Consider the following 25380-nt stretch of genomic DNA (forward strand, 5'->3'; position numbering starts at 1 on the left):
TCATTTGTCCTCCACCTCTGATAATTCATGTGGGGAAGTTGGCAGTTACTTGCAGAGAACAGGTTTGTACTGGTACAAAATCCAGGAACACTGGTTAGGTTAACTGCCCACTGTTACATGACTGAAATACTGTTAAGAAATGGTGTTAAACCCAAAACAAACAAAGAAACAAACAAACTTTTTAGCTTGACTACCAGGGTATTCAAAGAATAGTCTAGCTATTCTACTCACCATGGTGTCATCGTCACACCTTTGTTAAAGTTTTGCATGCAAGTACATATGGCTATCATTTAAAGGCATATAGCTTTGAAACTTATTTTTTCTTTTTCTAGGTCAATTACCAGCCTCACTGGGTCAAGTCCCATAACTCTGACATGTATTTTGAGCAAATTTACATGCAAGTTACTATCTCCAAAACTAATGCAGATATCGAATTGAAACTTCACAAGTGTCTTTGGGGTTATAAAACGAATTGATTGCATCAAGTCCCATAATTCTGACCTGCATTTTCACCCAATTATGCCCCCTTTTGGACTTAGAAAATCCTGGTTAAAGTTTTGCATGCAAGTACATAAGCTATTACTAGAATAGCAAGATTTAAAACTTATTTTTTCTTTTTGTAGATCAATTACCAACCTCACTGGGTCAGATCCCATAACTCTGACATGTATTTTGGGCAAATTATGCCCCCTTTTGGACTTAGAAAATCCTGGTTAAAGTTTTACATGCAAGTTAACATCTCCAATACTAATGCAGATATTGAATTGAAACTTCTCATGTGTCTTCGGGGTTATAAAACTAGTTGATAGCGTCAAGTCCCATAACTCTGACCTGCATTTTGGCCAAATTATGCCCCCTTTTAGACTTAGAAAATCCTGGTAAAAGTTTTACATGCAAGTTAACATCAGTCTCCAATACTAATGCAGATATTGAATTGAAACTTCACATGTGTCTTCGGGGTTATAAAACTAGTTGATTGCATCAAGTCCCATAACTCTGACCTACATTTTTGCCAAATTATGCCCCCTTTTGGACTTAGAAAATCCTGATTAAAGTTTTGACTGCAATGAGATGTGAAACCAAAATTTGTAGTCCTGTTTGGCGCCATATAACCTATACTGTGTTGGAGCGCCGCAAAACCCAAAATAAAAAAAAAAAGGACATACAGCTGTTACTTATTAATAAAGGCATATAGATTTGAAACTTATTTTCTTTTTCTAGATCAATTACCAACCTCACAGGGTCAAGTCCCATAACTCTGACATGTACTTTGGGCAAATTATGCCCCCTTCTGGACATAGAAAATTCTGGTTAAAATTTTGCATGCAAGTTACTATCTGCAGAACAAATGCAGATATTAAAATGAAACTTCACATGTGCCTTCGTGGTTATAAAACTAGTTGATTGCATCAAGTCCCATAACTCTGACCTGCATTTTGGTCAAATTATGAATTTTGAACTTGAAACTTCTGGTTAAAGTTTTGCATGCACATTACTATCTCCAAAACTTATGCAGATATGTACTGGATTGAAACTCTATAGATATTTTAACACTTGGGGTAATATTTTCCTGTTTCTGAGACAATAATTCGAATAGTCAAGCATTGGCTGTCTTACGGACAACTCTTGTTTCTTAAAATGGTTGTGGAGTGGAGGGGAGGTGGCGATGGCGAGAAGGATATTTTTTATTTCTGAAAAGTTTTAATGTCCTGTATGAAAACACAAAAAGTCATTAGCTAAATAATCAGCGAAGTTTATATAAATTCAGTAAACCAATGCTAAAGCAACAAAAATACAAGTTAGTGAAATTCAAATTTTATAAGTATCTTGAAGACATTAAAATTATTAAAAATATGTATTTTCAGAAAGTAAAAAAATTGGTTGTGGGGGGGGGGGGGGGGGGGGGGGGGAGAGTGCGGGCAGGGATAATAATCAGTGTGCGACATTAACTTTTTAACACCGTAGCCAATGGGGCTACGGACTTCCAATTTTTTGTAGCCCGACAGAATTTTTCGTAGCCCCACTAATTTTTCTCTTAAGAATGAACAAGACTTTCATTCTAGTAATATTTAATTTCTTTCAATATACTGCTGTAGGTTGGTGAATATTGATATATTTCAGAAATTTGTATGAGGTTTTCAGAATTGATTTCAAAATCTGAAACAGTGTTCACAAAATTGTGCAGAAAGTCAATGACACAGAGTCATGAAAAGGGATCTAAACAGCTTTGTAGACATGGTAGACAAGAAATAGCTTGGCAGTAGACTGACCAGGGGTCTCGCTAGGCCCATTATTTTTAGCTCACCTGTCACATAGTGACAAGGTGAGCTTTTGTGATCACGCAGCGTCCGTCGTCCATCCGTCCGTGCGTTAGTCCGTCCGTCCGTAAACTTTTGCTTGTGACCACTCTAGAGGTCACATTTTTTGTGGGATCTTTATGAAAGTTGGTCAGAATGTTCATCTTGATGATATCTAGGTCAAGTTCGAAAGTGGGTCACGTGCCATCAAAAACTAGGTCAGTAGGTCTAAAAATAGAAAAACCTTGTGACCTCTCTAGAGGCCATATATTTCACAAAATCTTCATGAAAATTAGTCAGAATGTTCATCTTGATGATATCTAGGTCAAGTTCGAAACTGGGTCACGTGCCATCAAAAACTAGGTCAGTAGGTCTAAAAATAGAAAAACCTTGTGACCTCTCTAGAGGCCATATATTCAAAGATCTTCATGAAAATTGGTCAGAATGTTCACCTTGATGATATCTAGTCAAGTTCGAATGGGTCACGTGCTTCAAAAACTAGGTCACTAGATCTAAAATAGAAAAACCTTGTGACCTCTCTAGAGCATATATTTCATGAGATCTTCATGAAATTGGTCAGAATGTTCACCTGATGATATTAAGTCAAGTTTGAAAGTGGGTCACTGCCATCAAATAGTCAGTAGGTCAATAATAGAAAAACCTTGTGACCTCTCTAGAGGCCATATTTTTCATGGGATCTGTATGAAAATTGGTCAGAATGTTCATCTTGATGATATCTAGGTCAAGTTCGAAAGTGGGTCACGTGCCATCAAAAACTAGGTCAGTAGGTCAAATAATAGAAAAACCTTGTGACCTCTCTAAAGGCCATATTTTTCATGGGATCTGTAGGAAAGTTGGTCTGAATGTTCATCTTGATGATATCTAGGTCAAGTTTGAAACAGGGTCATGTGCGGTCAAAAACTAGGTCAGTAGGTCTAAAAATAGAAATACCTTGTGACCTCTCTAGAGGCCATACTTATGAATGGATCTCTATAAAAATTGGTCAGAATGTTCATCTTGATGATATGTAGGTCATGTTCGAAAGTGGGTCACGTGCCTTCAAAAAGTAGGTCAGTAGGTCAAATAATGAAAAAACGTGACCTCTCTAGAGGCCATATTTTTCATGGGATCTGTATGAAAGTTGGTCTGAATGTTAATCTTGATGATGTATAGGTCAAGTTTGAAACTGGGTCAACTGCGATCAAAAACTAGGTCAGTAGGTCTTGAAATAGAAAAACCTTGTGACCTCTCTAGAGGCCATACCCTTGAATGGATCTTCATGAAAATTGGTCAGAGTGTTCACCTTGATGATATCTAGGTCAAGTTTGAAACTGGGTCACGTGCCTTAAAAAACTAGGTCAGTAGGTCAGATAATAAAAAAACCTTGTGACCTCTTTAGAGGCCATACCTTTCATGGGATCTGTATGAAAGTTGATCTGAATGTTCATCTTGATGATATCTTGGTCAAGTTTGAAACTGGGTCAACTGCGGTCAAAAACTAGGTCAGTAGGTCTAAAATTATTAAAATCTTTTGACCTCTCTAGAGGCCATATTTTTCAATGGATCTTCATGAAAATTGATCTGAATGTTCACCTTGATTATATCTAGGTCAGTTTCAAAACTGGGTCACGTGCGATCAAAAACTAGGCCAGTAGATATAAAAATAGAAAAACCTTGTGACCTCTCTAAAGGCCATATTTTTCACGAGATCTTCATGAAAATTTGTGAGAATGTTCACCTTGATGATATCTAGGTAAAGTTCAAAACAGGGTCACGTATCTTCGAAAACTAGGTCCATAGGTCAAATAATAGAAAAACCTTGTGACCTCTCTAGAGACCATATTTTTCAATGGATCTTCATGAAAATTGGTCAGAATTTTTATCTTGATAATATCTAGGTCAAGTTCAAAACTGGGTCACATGAGCTCAAAAACTAGGTCACTATGTCAAATAATAGAAAAAACGACGTCATTCTCAAAACTGGATCGTGTGGGAAGAGGTGAGCGATTCAGGACCATCATGGTCCTCTTGTTTTAGGAGAAGTCAATTATCCCTCAAACTGATTTAAGGAGAAGTAGGGAGACTATAGGGAGAAGTTGGAAGGCTCCATTATTTTTTATATTTTTACCTCGACGCTGTGAATTGATTCAGTGACCATTCATTTTCTTAGTTACATCATTTTACCATACACATTTATACTGAGTCACCACTTGTGTGAACAGTTTCTCATTCGAATAAAACTGAAAGTAAATTGTGTCAAACCTAGAAAAACATACAGGTATTCAAATCAAATCATCCGTCAAAGTTAGTTTTACGAAGTTAATACTTTACATGTCGTTCTTTTACCATAGATACTAAATAATTGTGTCTATAATTCCAATTAATCGCATATGTAATTGACAATTCTTTAGAAAATGACTCGCATGTGTTGACAATTAAATGCTAAGTGTCAAAGACGTAACCGCGGCGCTGATTGGCCTATTACAATTGCCTCTGGTGAAACCGATAATTTGATTTGCTTTCACACTTCTAGCGAAAATCTCACAAGTACCTGAAGTAGGCGGAGCTTAAATTATGCTATTGGCGAGTGTGTATGTGTATTCAACGCACATTATGACATGGTGCAAATTGTCAAAAGATTAGCGGGTGCGCATCCAAAAAAAAATTTCGGGCGACTTGAATTCGCTTTGAGATTGGATTTGAGCGAAGTTTCAAGCTTCAAAGCAACTATTTTGCTCCCATGTTTGCATTGATCTTTTTGGTAAATTTATTCCTCAGAATTTTTCATAGCCCGACGGGCTACGGTCTGCCGATTTTCTGTCGCCCGAGCCGAATTTTCGTAGCCATTGGCGATCGGGCTACCGTTAATGTCGCACACTGAATAATTGACATATTTTTGTTTGATTTCAACAATTTTTGAGTTTGACACCTCATACACTTATTTATGTACACTGTACATGAAATTGTCCTGGAATGTTTCAAGGAAGTGTTATTTAAATCAAGATTTGTGTACTTAATGATTATAGGTTTAAAAATCTGAAGTTACCAGTGACTATGTTGTTTTTGCCTTTACCAAACTTAAAACTTGCACAGGCTAGCTTCTTTGAAACAACAGTGATCAAACCACATATCTTTGAATCTTTGAATGATTTCATTTCTTGTCATAAGGTAAAATAAGTATTTTTCTCTTGCCTTCAAGGGCTGGGTTAGGATGAATTTTGTCTGGCTGTCTAGGGCTGATTTAAGAAATCCTTGTTGTTCTTTCAGTTGTTGAACTTGAGGGATAGGTGAAGATGTGTCTTGTTATCTTGTCAGATATTGAATTCGAGGACTGGGTGAACTTTTTCTGATATATATTGAACTTTAGGGCTGGGTGAAGATGTACCTTGTTAAGTATTCAGATGTTGAACATGAGAGCTTGGTGATATTTTATCCTGTTAACTTTTCAGATACAGAACATGAGGGCTGAGTCATAGTTTATCCTGTTAATTTTTCAGATATTGAATTTGAGGGCTGGGTGATAGTGTATCCTGTTAACTTTTCAGATATTGAATTTGAGGACTGGGTGATAGTGTATCCTGTTAACCTTTCAGATGTTGAATTTGAGAGCTGGGTTATAGTGTATCCTGTTAACCTTTCAGATGTTGAATTTGAGGGCTGGGTGATAGTGTATCCTGTTAATTTTTCAGATATTGAATTTGAGGGCTGGGTGAAGATGTATCCTGTTAATTTTTCAGATATTGAATTTGCGGGCTGGGTGATAGTGTATCCTGTTAACTTTTCAGATATTGAATTTGAGGGCTGGGTGATAGTCAGGCTTGGGGCTGATTACTTATGTCAGTAATTGATTACATTACACTTACTTTGACATTTTCTGACATTTACAATTACAATTAATTACTCTAAATTTGCATCAGTAATTGGTTGAATTACATTACTTGCACCCAAGTTATCATGATTACATTTGATTACTTTCAATAAAGCCATTTGTTTGGACGACAGTTATATGGGCATATATTTGTATATAACTGAATTAATATATGGTTAAATTAACTTTATTTACAAATATGATAATGGAATTAATTATTCATTCAATCTTGAAATCCAGAAACTTCATTTATGGCATTGTTGCATGTTTCTCACTGTAGGGTATCATTGTCCTTGATAATCATTAACTTGTGAAAGTTTTCATCACTTACCGTATTTTGGTGTGTATAGGTCGCACTTTTTCTACCCATTTTGCTGCCTGAAAAAGTTCCTGCGACCTATACGACAGAACATTGCCAGCAGTTGTTTTTTTTCGGGCCAATTTTCTGACCGTAGCTCTCGCAAAATTACGTGCATCTGTTACGAACGAACAAAATGGATAAAAAATATCAATATCGGCGGCTTTTCAACCAATAGCGGTTACTTTCAATAAAATATATCGTAAATAACCCATACAGACTATTAAAATTACGAATGAGTTTAATTCAAAGATGTTTTTGCAGTCTGAATTACGTTTGTTTCTACTTTCGTTTTACTGGACGCCATTGACATGTACTCCAGGTTGGATAAAATCCGGACAGATCCGTCCTCCATTCCAAACATTGTTTATACTAATTCTTAGCGTATTAAAAAATTTGAAAGATAATTTTTTACTTTTGATTTTTAAATAAAAGAAAAAAATCAAAACAGATATTTTGTTAATCTTTTTACTCAAAATCAAAAGAACGCGGTTAATTACATGACACGGAAAGGTGTTATAATTGCTGTGCAAACAATTCACACTTAAACTTGCATGACAACAGAATGTAAACGCAAACCGTCTGCTGCCAATTAGTGTCAAAAAGCCGCTTTTTTTTATGTAGTCTGTTACCGATACTACTGTTGGTACGAAACAGTTGGGAACGAAAATAACACTGTCCGATTTCCACCAATCAGGTTCCGATAATAATTCAGTCTGCGGCATCAATATGGCCGCCGCCATTACTTTTTTGCCGGTAAATATTAAATATTGCTGGGGAAAAAATCCGAAATTTAACTGCGACTAATACGCTAGAAGTTAAATTTTCCGACCATTTCCAGAGCAAAAATTAGATGCGGACTATACATTACCGCGACCTATACACACCAAAATACGGTAGACAAAATTGTTCAGGTCTAAAGATTTTTCCTGCAATACTAAACAGTCGTTTTACTGGTGCTGACATTTTTAGCAAATCATCATTTTAATAGTTAGAAAGCAATCTGCAATGATGCTTTCAACAATTGAGTCATTTTATTGTTGTATTTGGAGCAGATTTTGTCCATAGCTTGTTTTAATCAAATTGTGATTGGAATAGTTAAACTGGCCGTAACATTCACATCTGCTTGTATTTGAATTGTTGCTTCTTCAAAGGGCTGTAAAATTATGCACAGTTTGCTTAGAAGCTTACGTTCGTAAGAATTTAATTTAACTGTGTCAAGTTTTTTTCAGCTTTTCTTCAGGAATGTTCAAGACTGACCTTATCATTGTCAGTTTAAGTTCCACCAAGTAACATTTGCTGTCTGTAGCCATTTTTCACCTTTGATATCGACAATGTTCTCCCAGAAATTATGGATGGGCACATTTTACATTTGGCCTTTATGGGCCCAGAACAACCCTTGGGTATATCAAAATAATCCAGCACCCACTTTGACATCTTTCAGTAAAGTCGTGAAAGGACAGTTTAGTCGCAGTTAAATGCTCACAAAAATCTGCATTTTGAAGGATAAATTATAATATTAATAACATTCTGATTTCAATTCAGGCAAGTCATGTTTGCATTACCAAGGGTCATTGTTTAAATTGTTTGTATATTAACTGCTAAATGTCATATTTTCTCACCTGTGCATAATACATTGAATCCACAGTAGATAATGCAGGTGTCAGTGGATTATTGATCCTTAATAGTGGCCAAAGGCATGTTATAATGCCAGTTGCTTAATAAACTTGTAAATAAGTTAAAACTATAATAAGATGGCAATTTAGTACATTTATCATACATTTTGTACCTCTCATTGACAAATGATTAGGGAAATGTTTTGGAATATTCTCCAGATGAAGTGAATCAAACATATTAGATAGATAATCACTTACATTACAAATTTATATCTTTATACCCTGATGTCATACTATTCCTTCAGTAATCAGAGAGTAATCAAAAGTAATCACAATTACAGGCAGAAAATTCACTGTAATTGATTAAATTACATTACATGTAATCAGATTGAGGTGAATTTAAAAAATCAAATACATTTGAATACTTGCATATGAGTACTCAATTACAGGTGATTACAATTACTGTATTCGATTACCCCAAGCCTGGTGATAGTGTATCCTGTTAATTTTTCAGATATTGAATTTGAGGGCTGGGTGATAGTGTATCCTGTTAATTTTTCAGATATTGAATTTGAGGGCTGGGTGAAGATGTATCCTGTTAATTTTTCAGATATTGAATTTTTGAATTTGAGGGCTGGGTGATAGTGTATCCTGTTAACTTTTCAGATATTGAATTTGAGGGCTGGGTGATAGTGTATCCTATTACCTTTTCAGATATTGAATTTGAGGGCTGGGTGATAGTGTATCCTATTAATTTTTCAGATATTGAATTTGAGGGCTGGGTGAAGATGTATCCTGTTAATTTTTCAGATATTGAATTTGAGGGCTGGGTGATAGTGTATCATGTTAACTTTTTAGTTGGCTGGGTGATAGTGTATCCTGTTACCTTTTCAGATACAGAATTTGAAGGCTGGGTGAAGATGTATCCTGTTAACTTTTCATATATAGGACATTGAGGGCTTGACTTAATATTTTAGCTGTTGAACTTTGTTGTAGAGGGAGGAAGGGAGTCAAGATGAAACTTTTTAATTAGGAATCTTTAATATTATACTTTTTATTGAATTTGAGTGTTGGTCTAGTGAATTTTTATCATTTTAATCTTTATTGATGATATTTTCAATTTAAATTAGCATAAAATATATTTCAGAAAAATTGTTTTTTTAATCAGATAATTCCACATCATGTCACATTTTTTGCACAAATATGGCAGTCATGTTTTCAGATTCTTGAAATTACAATGAGTGAATATCAGTTTATTTTCTTTGCAGAAACATCTGGAGTTGAATATATAGATAGAAAATTCCAGATAGAAAATTATGATAGCTAATTACTTGGCACTTCTTAAAAGTTTTTATGATGATTTTAAGGAGTTCAGGTGTGAATTTTGGAAGTGTTTAAGTTTAAACTTTTACAAATGCAAAAGTATTGTGGTTGTTGTGATGCAGTCTGAGTATTGTCATGTGTGAGGTTAATATGACCAATGCATGATTAATAAAAAAAGAATTTTATCTCTTTCCTATTATATGCACTTCATATTATCATAATTAGGAAATAGAAGTTGATAGTACTATAAATAGATTTGAACACTTGAATTAAGTTGATATCATGTCCAGGATCATGTCATTAGTATGTTTAGTGAGAACAAACAGAAGCCTTTTACTACTAATCAGCTTTCGTTAACAAGCATGTATAATTTCTTCATGTTAAATATTGAATCACACTGTTACATAAAAATATTAATTTACTGTACTTCGAAAACCTATATGTAGAGCACAAGACTCTAACTGAGAGATGTAAGCAGAAGGCAATATGCCTGTCCTAATCAAGTTGAGAAGTTGTCATTTATTTGCAGTGAACGAGTCAATACAATTCCTTACTGTTGGTATTTTAGGTGACCTGAGCACAAAGTGCTCAAGATGAGCTGTTTTTGTTGTCGTGCATTGTCAACAATTTTCTGTTAACAGTCTAGAGGTCACAATTTTGACCCAATCTTAACAAAACTTGGTCAAAATGTTACCCACAATAACATCTCGAACAATTTTTCACTAGATCATCTTAGCTCAAAAACTAGGTCAATTAATAAGAAATCCTTATCTTTCTAGAGGGCACATTTTCTACTTGATTATCATGATTATAATCATGAATATTAAATTTTGTCAAAATGTATGTCTCAGTCTGTTAAGGATATGACAAGTTCAAAATTTAAACAATTATGGAGTTAGAAAAGCCATCAAATTGAGTTTATTTTCCATGTGTGACTCTTTGCTAAAACTATTCTCTTAGGTGAGGGAGCTAGGGTCATCATGGCTCTCTTGTTTTATCAAAGAAATATTTTAGTGTTTTTTACTGTTCCTAAAAAGACACAGAGGCAGTTTTACACTAGCATATGTCACCGACAGTTGCGCTTTTTAATAACTTTCAAGTTTGTTTGTCTTATCCCTTAAAGGTGTACAGTCCCATTTAAGCAACATTTTCAAAGATTTAGTTAAGGAAAGAAGGTCCGTTGCTTAGAGTAAGATCCCAAGTGGAAAGTATATTTTATTGTTTGTTTTTAGTCCCCTGCTGTTGAAACTAAAGTACACTTTGGTTTCCTCCTGTCAGTGAGTCTGTCACACAAATTGGGATCCATTCTATTCACGAGCTAGACTAAATCTTTGACATATTTGATACATTTGTTCTTACGTTGGCAAAGTATGATTAACAGATTTTAATAAAGCATAAATAAGTGTAACTTGGTTGGGACACCAGAGTAGTGAAATCTAATAATAAAAATGCTCCAGTGAAAATTTAACTTTTTTTTTAAGTACTTAGATAACATAATAAATGTATCTGATCAGATGTTTAAGTTTTGGCCTAACTTTCAAATCTATTACTTTAATCACCTTTAACCCTCATATTTGTGTGCTGCTTGTGCCCGGAGCTGCTTCTGGAAGCACCTGCTATTTAGATTAGGAGAAATGATAACACTCTCTGTGCTTTGTGTTATGCTGGACTATATTTGATTATTGTTTCATATCTTCGGGTTTAAAGTTGTCTTGCTCTCTTTCTTATAAGGTGTTTTTGTTTTTTTAGAAACTTTATAATATATAAAGCATTGTATTTATAACTCTTATCTAAATACAGTTTCTTACATATTGATTATAGCTCATTATAAGTAAATCATTGGTAATAGTGTGGTTTTGGGTTTATTTAGTACATTTAGTGACTCATTCTATGTTTACAAACAAACTTGAAGTATGTTATATGCGTCTTTTATTAAGAGCAGATTAGAAAGTGCAACTGAGACATTCAGGGGAATTTTAACTTTATGTCATTATGCACTAATGAAGATGTAGAACACTTGCAGAAAACAATCTCTCTTTCTGTTGATGATGATCTTATGTTTTTGACTAAAACAGTTTGTCATATAAGTGCATTTTATTGTTATTTCAATGAGAGGAAAATGTAAACAGGTTTAACATCATGTTTCAACTTAGGATTAGCACCATGTTTTAACACAATAGTGATTGATTTAGTTACCCTACCCATTCTACCTTGTTTCTCTCCAGTACCAATATGTTCTCCACATGTAACCCGACAACTTCTTCACATGAATCAGAGCTGGTGTGTGATGGGGAGGGGGTGTTGTTGTGGAAGTCACACAACGTGTCGTGCACAAGACCCAGGTCTGTAGCTCAAAGGTCAAGGTCACACTTAGACATTAAAGGATAGTGCATTGATGGGCGTGTCCGGTCCATATCTTTGTCATCGATGGATAGGTTTTCAAATAACTTGGCATGAATGTGTACCACAGTAAGACGACGTGTCGCGCGCAAGTTTGTTTGTTTTGGGTTTAATGCCGTTTTTCAACAGTATTTCAGTCATGTAACGGCGGGGTCGCGCGCAAGACCCAGGTCCGTAGCTCAAAGGTCAAGGTCACACTTAGACTTTAAAGGATAGTGCATTGATGGGCGTGTCCGGTCCATATCTTTGTCAACCATGGGATGGATTTTCAAATAACTTGGCATGAATGTGTGTACCACAGTAAGGGGACTGTTCATGGATGCGCAAGGACACCAGGTCCCGTAGCTCAAAGGTCAAGGTCACACTTAGATGTTAAAGGTCATTTTTCATGATAGTGCATTGATGGGCGTGTCCGGTCCATATATTTGTCATTCATGCATGGATTTTAAAATAACTACGCATGAATGTGTGACACAGTAAGACGATGTGTCGCGCGCAAGACCCAGCTCCGTAGGTCAAAGGTCCTAAACTCTAACATCGGCCATAACTACTCATTCAAAGTGCCATCGGGGGCATATGTCATCCTATGGAGACAGCTCTTGTTCCTGGGTGGTTTTTGTACAGAAAAAATGTAAGTTGCAAAGCAAAATATACTTACCAGATGAAAAGGGATGCACAAGCCTTCATTTTTGTCAAGCCCACTTGCGGAAGCAAATACATAGTTGTCAAAATGGCTGTTCGGTGTATGTGCATGCGCGTGTCAGTGCGTGTGTCCGTCCAGATTTGTTTGTCCGGACTGTAAATTTGACATGCATGGAGCTGTCTTGTTTATATTTGGCATGAGTATTAACATTATTGAGACGGAGTGTCGTGCGCAAACCCCAGGTTCCTATCTCAGAGGTCAAGGTCACAGTTGGAGGTCAAAAGTCTTGTGAGTTCTTGTACGGCCCATAACTTTGACATGCATTGAGGAATCTTGTTTATATTTGGTATGAATGTTAACCTCAGTGAGACAAGAGTGTCATACGCAAACCTCAGGTTCCTATCACGTAATGGAAATGAATTGAACTTCACACACTTATCCACTGTAATGAGCTGATATGCATGGTATAGGTTCCATAACCCTGTTTTGCATAGTCATTGCTCTCATCCCCACCTCACATCAAGGGGGACTGGGGATTGGATATTACTAGTAGCATAAACAGAAAGGATTTGCCTTTGATGTTAAGATCTTCCCATTTTGCACAGACTACTTAGAATTTTCTCAGGCAAATGTACACATTGTCCCTAAGGCAATTGTTTTGAAGGCAGGTATATTGGGATAGTTTGTCACATGTTGATGATGAAATCATTTCCCTAGAGTTCATCAAGTGCAGAGATTGCTTGATTAATATTCCTGAATGCATGTCAATATTTATGTACTTAATACATAACTTAGTTATGGTTGCTAATGCTGGCTCCATTTCAAACTTTTTTATGTCATTTCAAACCCTTGGTGTACCAATTGTAACTTTATATGAATTAAGAAGCAGATTGGCATTGAGCCGTCAGTTATTTTCTTTAAATGCTGCATACTTGTTATTACTGCTCATTAATTGACGATGCTTTCAGTTGTTTAATCAGTAATACTATTTACTTAGACTGTAACAGATGTTAATTATTACTTATTTCTTACATCAGTAACTTTGATTCAAAAGGAAAGTTTGTTCACAATTTGAATGGGATTAGGCTGTACAAAATGGAGGTACTTACCATGCGTTTTCATATTTTTTAGACCCAATAAAATCTAACATTATGGACTATTTGGCAAGATTTAAATGTCTTTGCATGTTTAAATAATTTAGTTACAATAAAATCTTTTCCATTTTGGAAACATTTAGGAAACATAGAATGCAACCAAGCAAAAACTACTAGCAGACTTGGTTGTACTGAGCATTTTCATCAGAGGTAATGAAAATTGCAACAATACAATACAAATTTACAAACAATACAAATTTTATTTAAAGTCGGTGCATATATATAAACAGGAAAACACTAGCTATATATAGCTATTTACCGACATAATGCCCCTCGTACCTTTCACACCAACTAGCACTGGCTAACTTAAGCAGAGAACTGAATTGTGGATTTCAGTTTATTTACGTTTTTACAAAATATTGCTAGAAGAAAACTTAACTGGGAACTATCAATCAAATAAGTTATTCTTTGTTTTTCACCAAAGGGCTTAAAATTAAGAGTTTCCAATTGGCTGAGTCATTAAGGTCTCGAAATTACCCATACATGAAACAATAATTGAGCCGCGCCATGAGAAAACCAACATAGTGGGTTTGCAACCAGCATGGATCCAGACCAGCCTGCGCATTCACGCAGTCTGGTCAGGATCCATGCTGTTCGCTTTTAAAGTCTATTGGAATCATTGGAGAAACTGTTAGCGAACAGCATGGATCCTGACCAGACTGCGCAGATGCGCAGGTTGGTCTGGATCCATGCTGGTTGCAAACCCACTATGTTGGTTTTCTCATGGCGCGGCTCAATTATAATGAAACAATAATTATAATATTATAAAACATATATATATATATATATATATATATATATATATATATATATATTATACTAGATTTCTATAGCACTTTTTTCATGACAAAAATGTTGGAAGGCGCTTTACAAACAATGCTCAGACGGGTACCTTGGGTCTTCTGACACCATCAAAAGCTGGAGTGAAAAGTCGCCACATGACCTTAATTGTGTCAGTTTGACTCTAAACCCAAAATGAATGAAAACAAACAAAAGTATGACTTAAAAACACAACAGGAGGAATTGTGTTTATTTAAAATTTACACGATTTTAGGTAAGAATTAATTTCAGACTACAAGGTAAAAACCATTTAAAGTCAGTATTCTATTTTCAGTGCCTCAGCTCAAGTTGGCAGACGGTTGGCAAAGATTGGGGATGACATAAATCAGAAATATCAGCCTGAGTTTGACCATATGATAGATAAGCTACAAGTGGACAAATCCACAGCGTACGATGCATTTGCAGGGGTAGCTAGAAGGTAATGTGTACACGACTGTTGTCAAATATTATTCATAAAATTATGAAACTTATTCCTGTAGTTTTTGCAAGAATAACTACAAGTTGTTCAATATGTATCTCAAATCAATAGATATTCGAAAATACATGTACATCAATTGTTCCACTTCCTCTTCACTGCAGCAGCCTCAGTACAATATGCAAATCTCAGACTGCTGACCTCTCTACAGGGATTTCATTGTAACTTTAAAGGAAGTTAAATTAGTGTTTATTTTTAGTTCTTTAATATAACCAGCCACCATTTACATTTAGGAAGAAAGTTTTTAAAAGTAATTAAAGATAACTTGCATTAATTTATTTTACAGATTGGTAGAAGGTGGATTAAACTGGGGAAGAATAGCAACACTGTTTTCATTTGGATATAGAATATTTGTGCGGGTAATTGGAATTGGTGAAGCTATTAAGGAAATTGGGAAAGTGTTAGGTAGAATTGTTTCAAATATTGTGACATTTATCAAAGATGCATCTCAAGGAATAGCCAGATGGATTGCCGGTCAAGGAGGTTGGGTAGGTAGTTTTTTTTAAGGGCAATTTTACTGTCCTTGGCATTTGTAATGACGTTTGCAGATGAGACCTTCTGTGTTACCAGTATTTAAATTAGAATCCTTGTATCTTATTTGAAATAGTAAACTCAGATTTTGGAGATGATTCCCATATTTGACTGCCAGCCTGCATATACAGTTCAGGTCTGATGATTTTTCACTGAGTTACTGTCCTTGATTATTCATAAGTAAACTGTAGGGCCATCAGTGTCTGAAAAACATTTCTCTTGTGCTTTTACAGTGCATTAGTCATACATTGGGAAGCATCCATTGGTTTTACCAATATTTTCTTGTTTATTTCAGTTATGAAATAGGACTTGTTAAGTAGTTCAATACTCACTAGCAAGTTGTTCCCTATCCAATCAAATTCTATTCAGAACAGTTGTCTCCCCTTTTTATACGCCCGTTTGAAAAACGGGACGTATTATGGGAACGCCCCTGGCGGGCGGGTGGGCGGCGTCCACAGACCTTGTCCGGAGCATATCTTCTACATGCATGAAGGGATTTTGATGAAACTTGGCACAGTTGTTCACCATCATGAGACGGAGTGTCATGCGCAAGAACCAGGTCCCTAGGTCTAAGGTCAAGGTCACACTTAGAGGTCAAAGGTCAAAGTCAAGAATGACTTTGTCCGGAGCATATCTTCTTCATGCATAGAGGGATTTTGATGAAAGTTGGCACACTTGTTCATCATCATGAGAAGGAGTGTCATGCGCAAGAACCAGGTCCCTAGGTCTAAGGTCAAGGTCACACTTAGAGGTCAAAGGATACAAGAATGAAAACTTTGTCCGGAGCATTTCTTCTTCATGCATAGAGGGATTTTGATATAACTTGGCACAAATGTTCACCACCATGAGGCGGAGTGTCATGCGCAAGAACCAGGTCTCTAGGTCTAAGGTCAAGGTCACACTTAGAGGTCAAAGGATACAAGAATGAAAACCTTGTCCGGAGCATGTCTTCTTCATGCATAGAGGGATTTTGATATAACTTGGCACAAATGTTCACCACCACGAGACGTAGTGTCGTGCGCAAGAACCAGGTCCCTAGGTCTAAGGTCAAGGTCACACTTAGAGGCCAAAGGTCAGATACAAGAATGACTTTGTCCGAAGCATTTCTTCTTCATGCATGGAGGGATTTTGATGTAACTTGACACAATTATACACCATCATGAGACGAAGTGTCATGCGCAGTTCCCTTCTTTCGAATTATTTTTGTTGTTACTGTAAATAGCTTATATTGTAACTTTTTCATTACTAGTCATAGGGAAAAATCGAGACCACTTTTCTGTAGTACAATATGCATGCTACATCCAATTTTGAGGTGTATTTTGACCAGTCTCTACCTGGTTAAGATTTTTGTGAGGACTTACAATTTTTTTTTTTGATTTTTTTTTTTTTTTTTTTTTTTTTTTTAAGATTAACTTCCCTTAGTTGTTACTATAAATAACTTATATTGTAACTTTTTTATAACTGACCGTAGGGAAAAACCAAGACCACTTTTCTGTGGTACAGCATAAATGTTATTTTCCAATTTTAGGTGTATTTTAAGGTATCTCTACCTGGTAAGGAGTTTTTTTGTGGACTTAGAAAAACAAAACACTTACAGTTATTACTAAACAACCACAAAGTTAAAATTCCATTTGCAAATACAGGTGCTAGAGTAAAGAAATTTGCTGTGACGGGCGTATATTGTGACATTCTTGCACTCTTGTTTTGCTTGTACCAAGAATAATGGAACTGTTGCATTTTGACCCCTCTTTAAAATGTCTTCTTATTGATACATATTGGTTTATTGAAATGTTTTAATTCTGCAGATTAAGATAAGAATCTTTCATTGGTTGAAGGAGCTGGTCGAATGTCTGGCTAGAGAATGACTGTTTAGGCTCTCTGAGTTACCGCTAAAAAGATACATTAGAGCCAAACATTTCATCCACACATACAAGCAGTGATAGATTCGTTTTCTTGCATAACACATTTTTAAAGTAATTTTAAGCATATTTTCATCATTTAAGATATGAATTTACACATTCATTTGTAAATTACAGCACAAGTGATCTTACATCCCACTTGTATACAAGCACCAGATAAGACATGGGAATATCCTGTCCAACATGCAAGAAGATGCAGTAGTTGCGTCTTTCTGTGGACAAGTTATATTGTCTTTGTTCTTTTTGATTTTTTTAGGAAATACAAAAAAAAAATGTATAGTGATGTTTGTGTTGATTTAGCAACATATTTGCTGGAGTAATGAAGAAATCAATTTTTATTTTCAGCGATCAGCTTTATCATATGTACCAACAGTTAGCTGGCAAGTGTTGACAGGGATTGCGGTGGCAGCTGTTGCCACTCTTGGCATAGTGTATTATCTTCACAACTCAGGAAAGTAAATACTGCTGGTCGAGGAAACTGTGGTATATATAGGGCATGATGTGGCTTTCTTCACATTGTCCTAAAGCCCAGATATAAACATATGACTGGCAAAAGTGATACATACAGTTGTGTGAAGCATTTTGTTATGCTACATGTATATTGTGTGAAACATGTAACATGGGTACAGACATTCATGTAAACCACCAGTCCATGCATTACACATTGCATTAATTGCTCATGACACATACATATATATGTTGATATTCTGTGACCAGGAAACATTGTGTTAACATTCTGCAAGAGTGCATATAGTTGTGTTGACAGCCTGGCCTGTATGTAGAAATTGTGTTTAAACATCTGGCCATGCTGCATACACATGCACTAACCATTGAGCAAATGTACACATTTGTAACATTATCCGAAACAAGGAGCCGATGTACAGTACACCCTCCATACGACTCAGTGCATATCTGACTGTGATATCCAGATATTAAGACTGTCTGTCAAAGGACATGCTCAGTCACACAATGTTGCCTATTTTCATTATGAATATTTCATTAGGTGAAACTCTTCATTAAAACACTTACAAAAATAAGAAAAATGTCCGAAAATGTATGTCTCTGTGTAACACATATCATGTATATTAAAATTGAACTTTTAGTCGGCAAAAATGTACAATATTTTCTATTTTTGATTTGGTGTGATAAATGCAGCTAACGCTGACATATGACATAGGAGATATTAAATTTTGCTTGTTTCATGTAAGATGGAATTATCTTTTACTGAGTGAGCATCACACATAATATTTTCACGAGTGACATTGCCATGAGTGAAAATATTTTATGCCTAAAATGAATAAAAAAATTACATATGAAACAAGCAGATTTTTTAAAAAATTCATGTGTTTTTAAAGCAGCATGCCTCCAGATCATTTGAAAACAGAAAAAATAAATTTGTTTTAGATATCTTGAAATAAATAATATATTTCTTAAGAAGGCTTTAAAACTTAATTACTGACAAACATTATGCTACGGAAACACATGAGAATTTGCTGTTTTTACTACTTTTTACGATGAAAATCGAAAAGTGTTTGTCAGGCTTTTACTCCAGGTAAACTGTCTCGATTATAAATATCTATAGTTTGAAGTCATTAAGCACTACTTCAGCTATAGCGCTATTGGTTATGATGACGGGAAAATGTCTTTATTGCAGCGGCAGTCTGGGGTTCGATTCCCGGCGCGGTCATATTTTTTTCTTGATTTGGAACTTTTAAAATATTTTAGAGAAAAAAATTCATATTCTAATGTTCATAATATGACCAAACTTCAATTTGAAAGAAAGATTATTTTTTAGCCAAATCTGGAGGCATGCTGCTTTAATGGTATAAATCAAAATTTCCAATTTTGTAGTTTTGTACATGTGAAAGATATCAAATATACATTAGATATGTTTTCTCTGCGAAATTATTAGATTTATTTTATTGTGCAAGGGTGTAAACTTACACTTGCCCACTCATATTAGCATGTTAAAATCAACTGACACATTCTGTGTACTCAGTCAGCAAGGCTGGTGCGTCTTGCAATGTAGCATCTAAATAATTCATCAGAAATGTGAATAGCCTCCTGATAATCAAGTTTACAGTTTAGTTATATTTATGTAATTCACTCAAAAATATGTAATATGATTTTTATAGGCCGATGCATGCTTGGATTACAGTTAAAGATACACATTCACAGTTTGGTTGAAAACAATTTCATTTAATTGTACACGGCATTTTCATACATACAGGATATTTGTTTGTTTTAGTGTAAGAGTGAAATACCTTTCACTAGGTGCAATCATTTTTCATGGACGGCATATGCACAAGTAAAAATCATTTGAACACAAGTGGAAAATATTTTAGTGGTTTTAAGCAAATTTTTCTTTTCATTTTGTAGTTTCATATTCGAAATATACATTATATACAGTGACTCACCAGAAATATTTCACTGTTGTATTAAAATAAAGTCCCCGAAAAAGATGTAGAAAATGTAGCTTTCCATTACCTGATACATGCAAGGATTTTAAAAATGTCTATGTCTTCATTTACACAGATTCTAATTTGATATTTGAAACCGAAAAATAACAGAAGCAGATGGAGACAAGTATGGTCTGTGTAGAAAATTGATTTTGTTCCAAGTTTAAAATGCATGTTGAGACATTTTATTACCCTACCAATGGGTACTCTTTAAAAAATACAATATGTAACATTTATTTAGGAAACTTTTTTTCTAAAAGTGTGAACAAGTGACTTAGAATGTTATTATTTGTGTAGTAGTGCTAAGGATTTCATAATGTCATAATTATGCTCAATTACTTCTATTTCATTTGTAGTAATATTGTTGGTTTAACTTTAGCATAAAATGCGTGTGCACAATACTCTTTAGAGCCAGTATAGCGAGTGCTGTAGATAGTCCAGTGTGGGGGTTACCCATAAAGTTTTAAACTTCTTCAATTTTCTATGATGTCATTTCAGTTTTGAAAACCTACTCGTCTTAATTTGTGTGGAATATTAAGATTTCCTATGAACATACTGTCAGGCTTTGTTGATATAACTTTTTTTTCACTCTACGCAGTCTTAGAATTCCACCAAAGGACTACGTAATTTTGTTGGTCAAGGCCGCTTTTGATAAAATTCTAATGATAAAATTAAGCTTATCAAGTTTATTATTTTCTGTTTTTAAGTTTGAAAACTTTGTGTGTAACCCTTACAAGTGTTTTTTTTTTTTTGTTTTTTTTTTGGCAGTCTAGAGTTTCTCATGAAATGTTGAAATTTAGTGGTGTGCTACCAGGTAGATTTGAAATGGTTATTTTTAGTTGTACGCTTTGGGACTGCATGACCAGTGATTTACAAAAAATGTATGTAGGTTGTTTGCATATGTGTTATGAACATTGTTATACATGTTTCTACTGAATGAGCAAATGAATTTGAACAAATGTAAAACTGTGTATAAGTATAATAATGTATTAAAAGTGCTCTTTTATTACCATGGCCTTTCAACTATGCAATATATGTAATCTGTTATGTGAAGTTTTGTACATAGTCATATAGAGAGAATGTTTAGTTATATGTTTGTTAATTATACCAAGCCAAATACATGATGCACAACTGTTGAAAAAGCACCTAAGCTGTTTTTAATCCAAAGGAAATTCAATTTTATAATTTTCAAGGTAGTATAAAATCTGAACTTTGTAAATAGCAGCTCTTCTTCTTCTTACCTTATTGTAAAATTTCAAACTTGTGTATTCTTTTATTATTTTTTTAGTCTTTTATACCAGGGGTATAAAATGGTTGGAAGAGAAGTAATATACATTTAACATTTCTGGCATACAGTCTCCTTTCAATTCGAACAACAAGATTTTTTTTCAATGTTTGATAAAAACAAGTAAGTTGTTGCTTGAGAAGTGGCATTAAAGTTGGCATTAATCAGGATTAAGGCTCCCACGTTTACAGATTTTTGGAAACGTTTTCCAGTCAAACACAACACATACTTGTTTAATTGTGTAAACGTGGGAGCCTTAATAAGGATAGGAAAAAAGATAGGTATAGAAACCTTTTAGGAAGGCAAATTATAGAATTTTTGGAATTTATACTGTAAATTCATTCAGCATTGTAATTCTTGTATTACTATTAATATATTCCATATTAAATTGAAATTTAAAGAAATCCAGTAAATTTTATCGCCACAGCTACCTAATATTTGAATGAAGATTTACATTTTTCAGGAAATTCGAGGCACAATCATTCCCTTTTTTAGCTTGCTCATATTTTTTCTAGTGCATGCTATTTCTTCATCCAGTTTTTATATCGAATTATGTTTCTGGCTGTTCATTTTGCCTCCATAGTTGAATAGGGCTCAGAAAACATGAAAAACCAAAGATTATTTGTCAGTAATTGAGATTTTGATTGTTGTAGTGGAGGATGTGATAAATTCTTAATATGAAATATTGTTGCTTATCTAGTATTGAGATTAATGCCCTCTTATTGTAGTCATTTTCTTTTCAACCTGCTTTATATTTCAATGAATTTTACTTGATGCAAAGTTCAGTACCTTACTGTCTACCTATAGATGTATCCTCTGGTTATGTGTTAACTGTTTGCCAAGTCACTTTACTCAGTGATTTTCCAAACATAAATTTCACAGAGGGGTATCTGTTTGTAGACAAGGTATAGTATTTTGCATGTGTCCTTTGTTTTTTTTTTCATTGATGTATAAACAAAAGGTTGAAAAGTTTTCCAAATTTTGTTTTATTTTAGATACATTTCTAAAAAAAATCATTTTGATAAAGCTGTTGTATTTGATACATTTGATTCACCTGGGTCTATCAACTTGATTAAAAGCTGGAAAGTTGTCTAGGAACTGAATTGCACAAATATACCTTTTAAGACAACAAATATTTTTGTGAGCATAACAAAGCAAGAAAATCTGTTATATTAGCAAGTAAAACTGTGTTGAATCAATCTGTTAAAATGTTTTCCATAGATTTTAATTTATCTATTAAAACAGTGTAAAGAGTGTCTTTCATGGCCTTTGCCAAATATTGCTCAAAGCTTATGTTTCAGTTGTTAAGGAGCCGACATATGAGCTTACATTGCATATAGGTTACTTCTTTGTGATTGTTTTCTCTGATCCATTTTAAGTCTTTTTATTAAAAGAAAGATAAATTATTACAACATTCTGTACAATAGATAGCATCTCATTCTCAGGACCTAACATAACATGCCTTAACTACTTTTATTGGTAATGAAACTACATGTACATAATTTTTTAACCCTATGCAATTATGTATTTTATTGGCCACCCGTGATATTTGAAAATACTCACCATTTTTAGCTCATCTGATTTTTATACACCCGTCTCTGAAAGAGCGGGGCTTATTGTGTGAACACCTGTGGCGATGGGTGGGTGGACTGCGTCCAAAACATGTCCGCTCTCTAAGTCGAACAGTTTTCATCCGTTCTTCTCCAAACTTGCTGACAATGTTTGTAGGCATAATATCTCGGCCAGGTTTGATAACCAGCCAAATTGTCCCAGACATTCTTGGATTATGCCCCTTGAATTACTCGGAAATCTGCGAATTTAGCCTTGTCCACACTCTTTAGGTCGAACAGTTTTCATCCGATCTTCATCAAACTTGCTGACAGTGTTTGTGGGCATAATATCTTGGCCAAGTACAATAACAATCCAAATTGCCCCAGGCACTCCTGAATTATGCCCCTTGAATATGAATTAGGCCAGGTTTGATGACGGGCATGTTTTGTGACAGTCTGACACTCGTTTGAAAAAAAAGAAAAAGAGTTATTTGATTGGCGTCAGCGTTGGAGTTACCTCAGGTTAAGTTTTGTCAGCTTTTCTCCTAAACTATCAGTCCTGTTGCTTTAAAACTTGCAACTCTTGTTCATCATCAATAGCTGACTCTGTACAGCAAGAACCAACATAACTCCATCCTGCTTTTTGCAAGAATTATGACCGCATTTGGACTTACAAAATGTCAGATTTCTTGGTTAAGTTTTATGTTTAGGTCAACTTTTCTCCTAAATTATCAAAGCTATTGTTTTAAAACTTGCAACACTCGTTCATCATCAATAGCTAACTCTAAACTGCAAGATACTTATCCTGCGTTTTGCAAGAATTATGGCCCCTTTTGGACTTAGAAAATCAGATTTCTTGGTTATGTTTTGTGTTTAGGTCAGCTTTTCTCCTATCAAAGCTATTGCTTTAAAACTTGCAACACTTGTTCATCATCAAAAGCTGACTCAGTACAGCAAGACTCTGTACCATCCTGCTTTTTGCAAAAATCATGGCCCCTTTTAGACTTAGAAAGTATCAGATTTCTTGGTTAAGTTTTGTGTTTAGGTCAACTTTCCTCCTTAAAGGTTTAAGCTATTGCTTTAAAACTTGGAGCAGTTATTCACCATTAAAAGCAGACTCTGCACAGCGAGTACCGTAACTCTACATTGGTTTTTGCAAGAATTATGGCCCCTTTTGGACTTAAAAAAGCATGGGTAGGACAATATTTCTATTACACACTGACAACAAAAATCAGCAAGGCAGTGCTCTTGTTTTCCAAAACTGTCACATTTAAGCATTTTTTAAAAATTTATTGATAACACTGACAAGTGGCAGATACATCTAAGAATTTTCTACAAAATCTATTACAAAACCAAAAATGTACTGCAAGTACCTAGCTCTTATGCAGAAATAAAAACAAATGGATTAATGAAGAGATTGCAGACGCGAGAATTTTCAATGGTTAGCAGAGTAGTGGGCTTTGAAAGAAAATAAATCTTATATATAAAATAGACATGACTTTTAAAGAAAGATTAGAAACATGTTTAGATATCAGTATTGTATTCCATTTTCACATACCCGGTCTGTCATACATGAGAAATGGTGTATGTATACATGAAGGGAATTCGTTTGGTTAAAAAATATTTGTTCAATGAATAGTTACATACAAACAGTTATAACTTCAGATATAGGCTTTACAATTTATCTAAAATTTCCTGTACTTCAAACTTGGGCACGTCTCATCTTGTATGTTTTATAAAGCTTACATGTATGTGCAAGTGTGTAAACACGAGTGATATATTAAGTGTGCTGATGAATTCATCTATTTTGATCATTATTGTTCTATTAATGTTAATTGAAATGATTTTATTGTGTTGAAATGATTTTTAAAATGAAATCTTATTGTCAATAAATTATGATAGTTTGTTACCATTTGTTGAATTCTGACTGTGTCCCATATGTGATTCAGATACAAGTGTATTAACATGCATTAGTAAGATCTTTCATTGTTCCTCTTTCCCCAAGATAGACTGTCAGGTGACTAGGTATCCCTAAAACAGGTATACAGTTTTGTGTATTAGGTTACAAAAAACAAGAATTGTCACAGGAGACAGCGTGCTCGACTATTTCGATGCTGGATAGTGAAACTGGGCACATCTGAGGAAACTGGAGCTGTCACTGGAGTGTTTATTAACTCCAATGGTGAATGAAGATATTGCACAATTGCCTGAGTCTGTGTAAAAAATATTAATAAGAGAGGTACAGATAAAGTGTATCAAAACACTATATAAGTATAGCCTAAGCAAAAAGGGGGCATAGTTAATAAAATATTGGTGCAAGAGTTATGCATCTTGTGTCATATGATGTGGGTGATAATGTGGAACAACTACTTCCAAGTTTGAATCATTCCATAGTAACTGAGAGATAGTGAAAATGCATCAAAATTAACCTTTAATTCTAAGTAGAAGAGGGGATAATTCATGAAAAATTGGTGCCACAGTTATGCACCTTGTGTTAAATGGTGTGGGTGATGATGTTGAACAACTATTTTAAGTTTGAATCAAATCCATTCTGTAATAACAGTGATAGAGTGAAAGTGCATCAAAACTTTAACCTGAAATTCTAAGTAAAAAGGGGGAATAATTCATGAAAAATTGGTGCCAGAGTTATGCACCTTGTGTC

At 34.7% G+C, this 25380-nt stretch overlaps 1 protein-coding gene across 2 annotated transcripts in view; it reads left to right on the forward strand.

The window, feature by feature from the left end:
* Positions 1-24627, forward strand: part of LOC123550935 (bcl-2 homologous antagonist/killer-like) — a 44527-nt gene extending 19900 nt beyond the window's left edge. For both annotated transcript variants that reach the window (XM_045339439.2, XM_053540297.1), the window contains exons 4-6: positions 14774-14917; positions 15261-15462; positions 17770-24627. In XM_045339439.2, the coding sequence (XP_045195374.2) occupies positions 14774-14917; positions 15261-15462; positions 17770-17883 (460 nt within the window). In that variant the 3' untranslated portion in view covers positions 17884-24627. The remainder of the gene's footprint in view (positions 1-14773; positions 14918-15260; positions 15463-17769) is intronic.
* The last annotated feature ends 753 nt before the right edge of the window (positions 24628-25380 follow it).

This window comes from Mercenaria mercenaria, chromosome 4 (genome assembly GCF_021730395.1).
Source record: "Mercenaria mercenaria strain notata chromosome 4, MADL_Memer_1, whole genome shotgun sequence".
NCBI classification, from domain to species: Eukaryota; Metazoa; Mollusca; class Bivalvia; order Venerida; family Veneridae; genus Mercenaria; species Mercenaria mercenaria.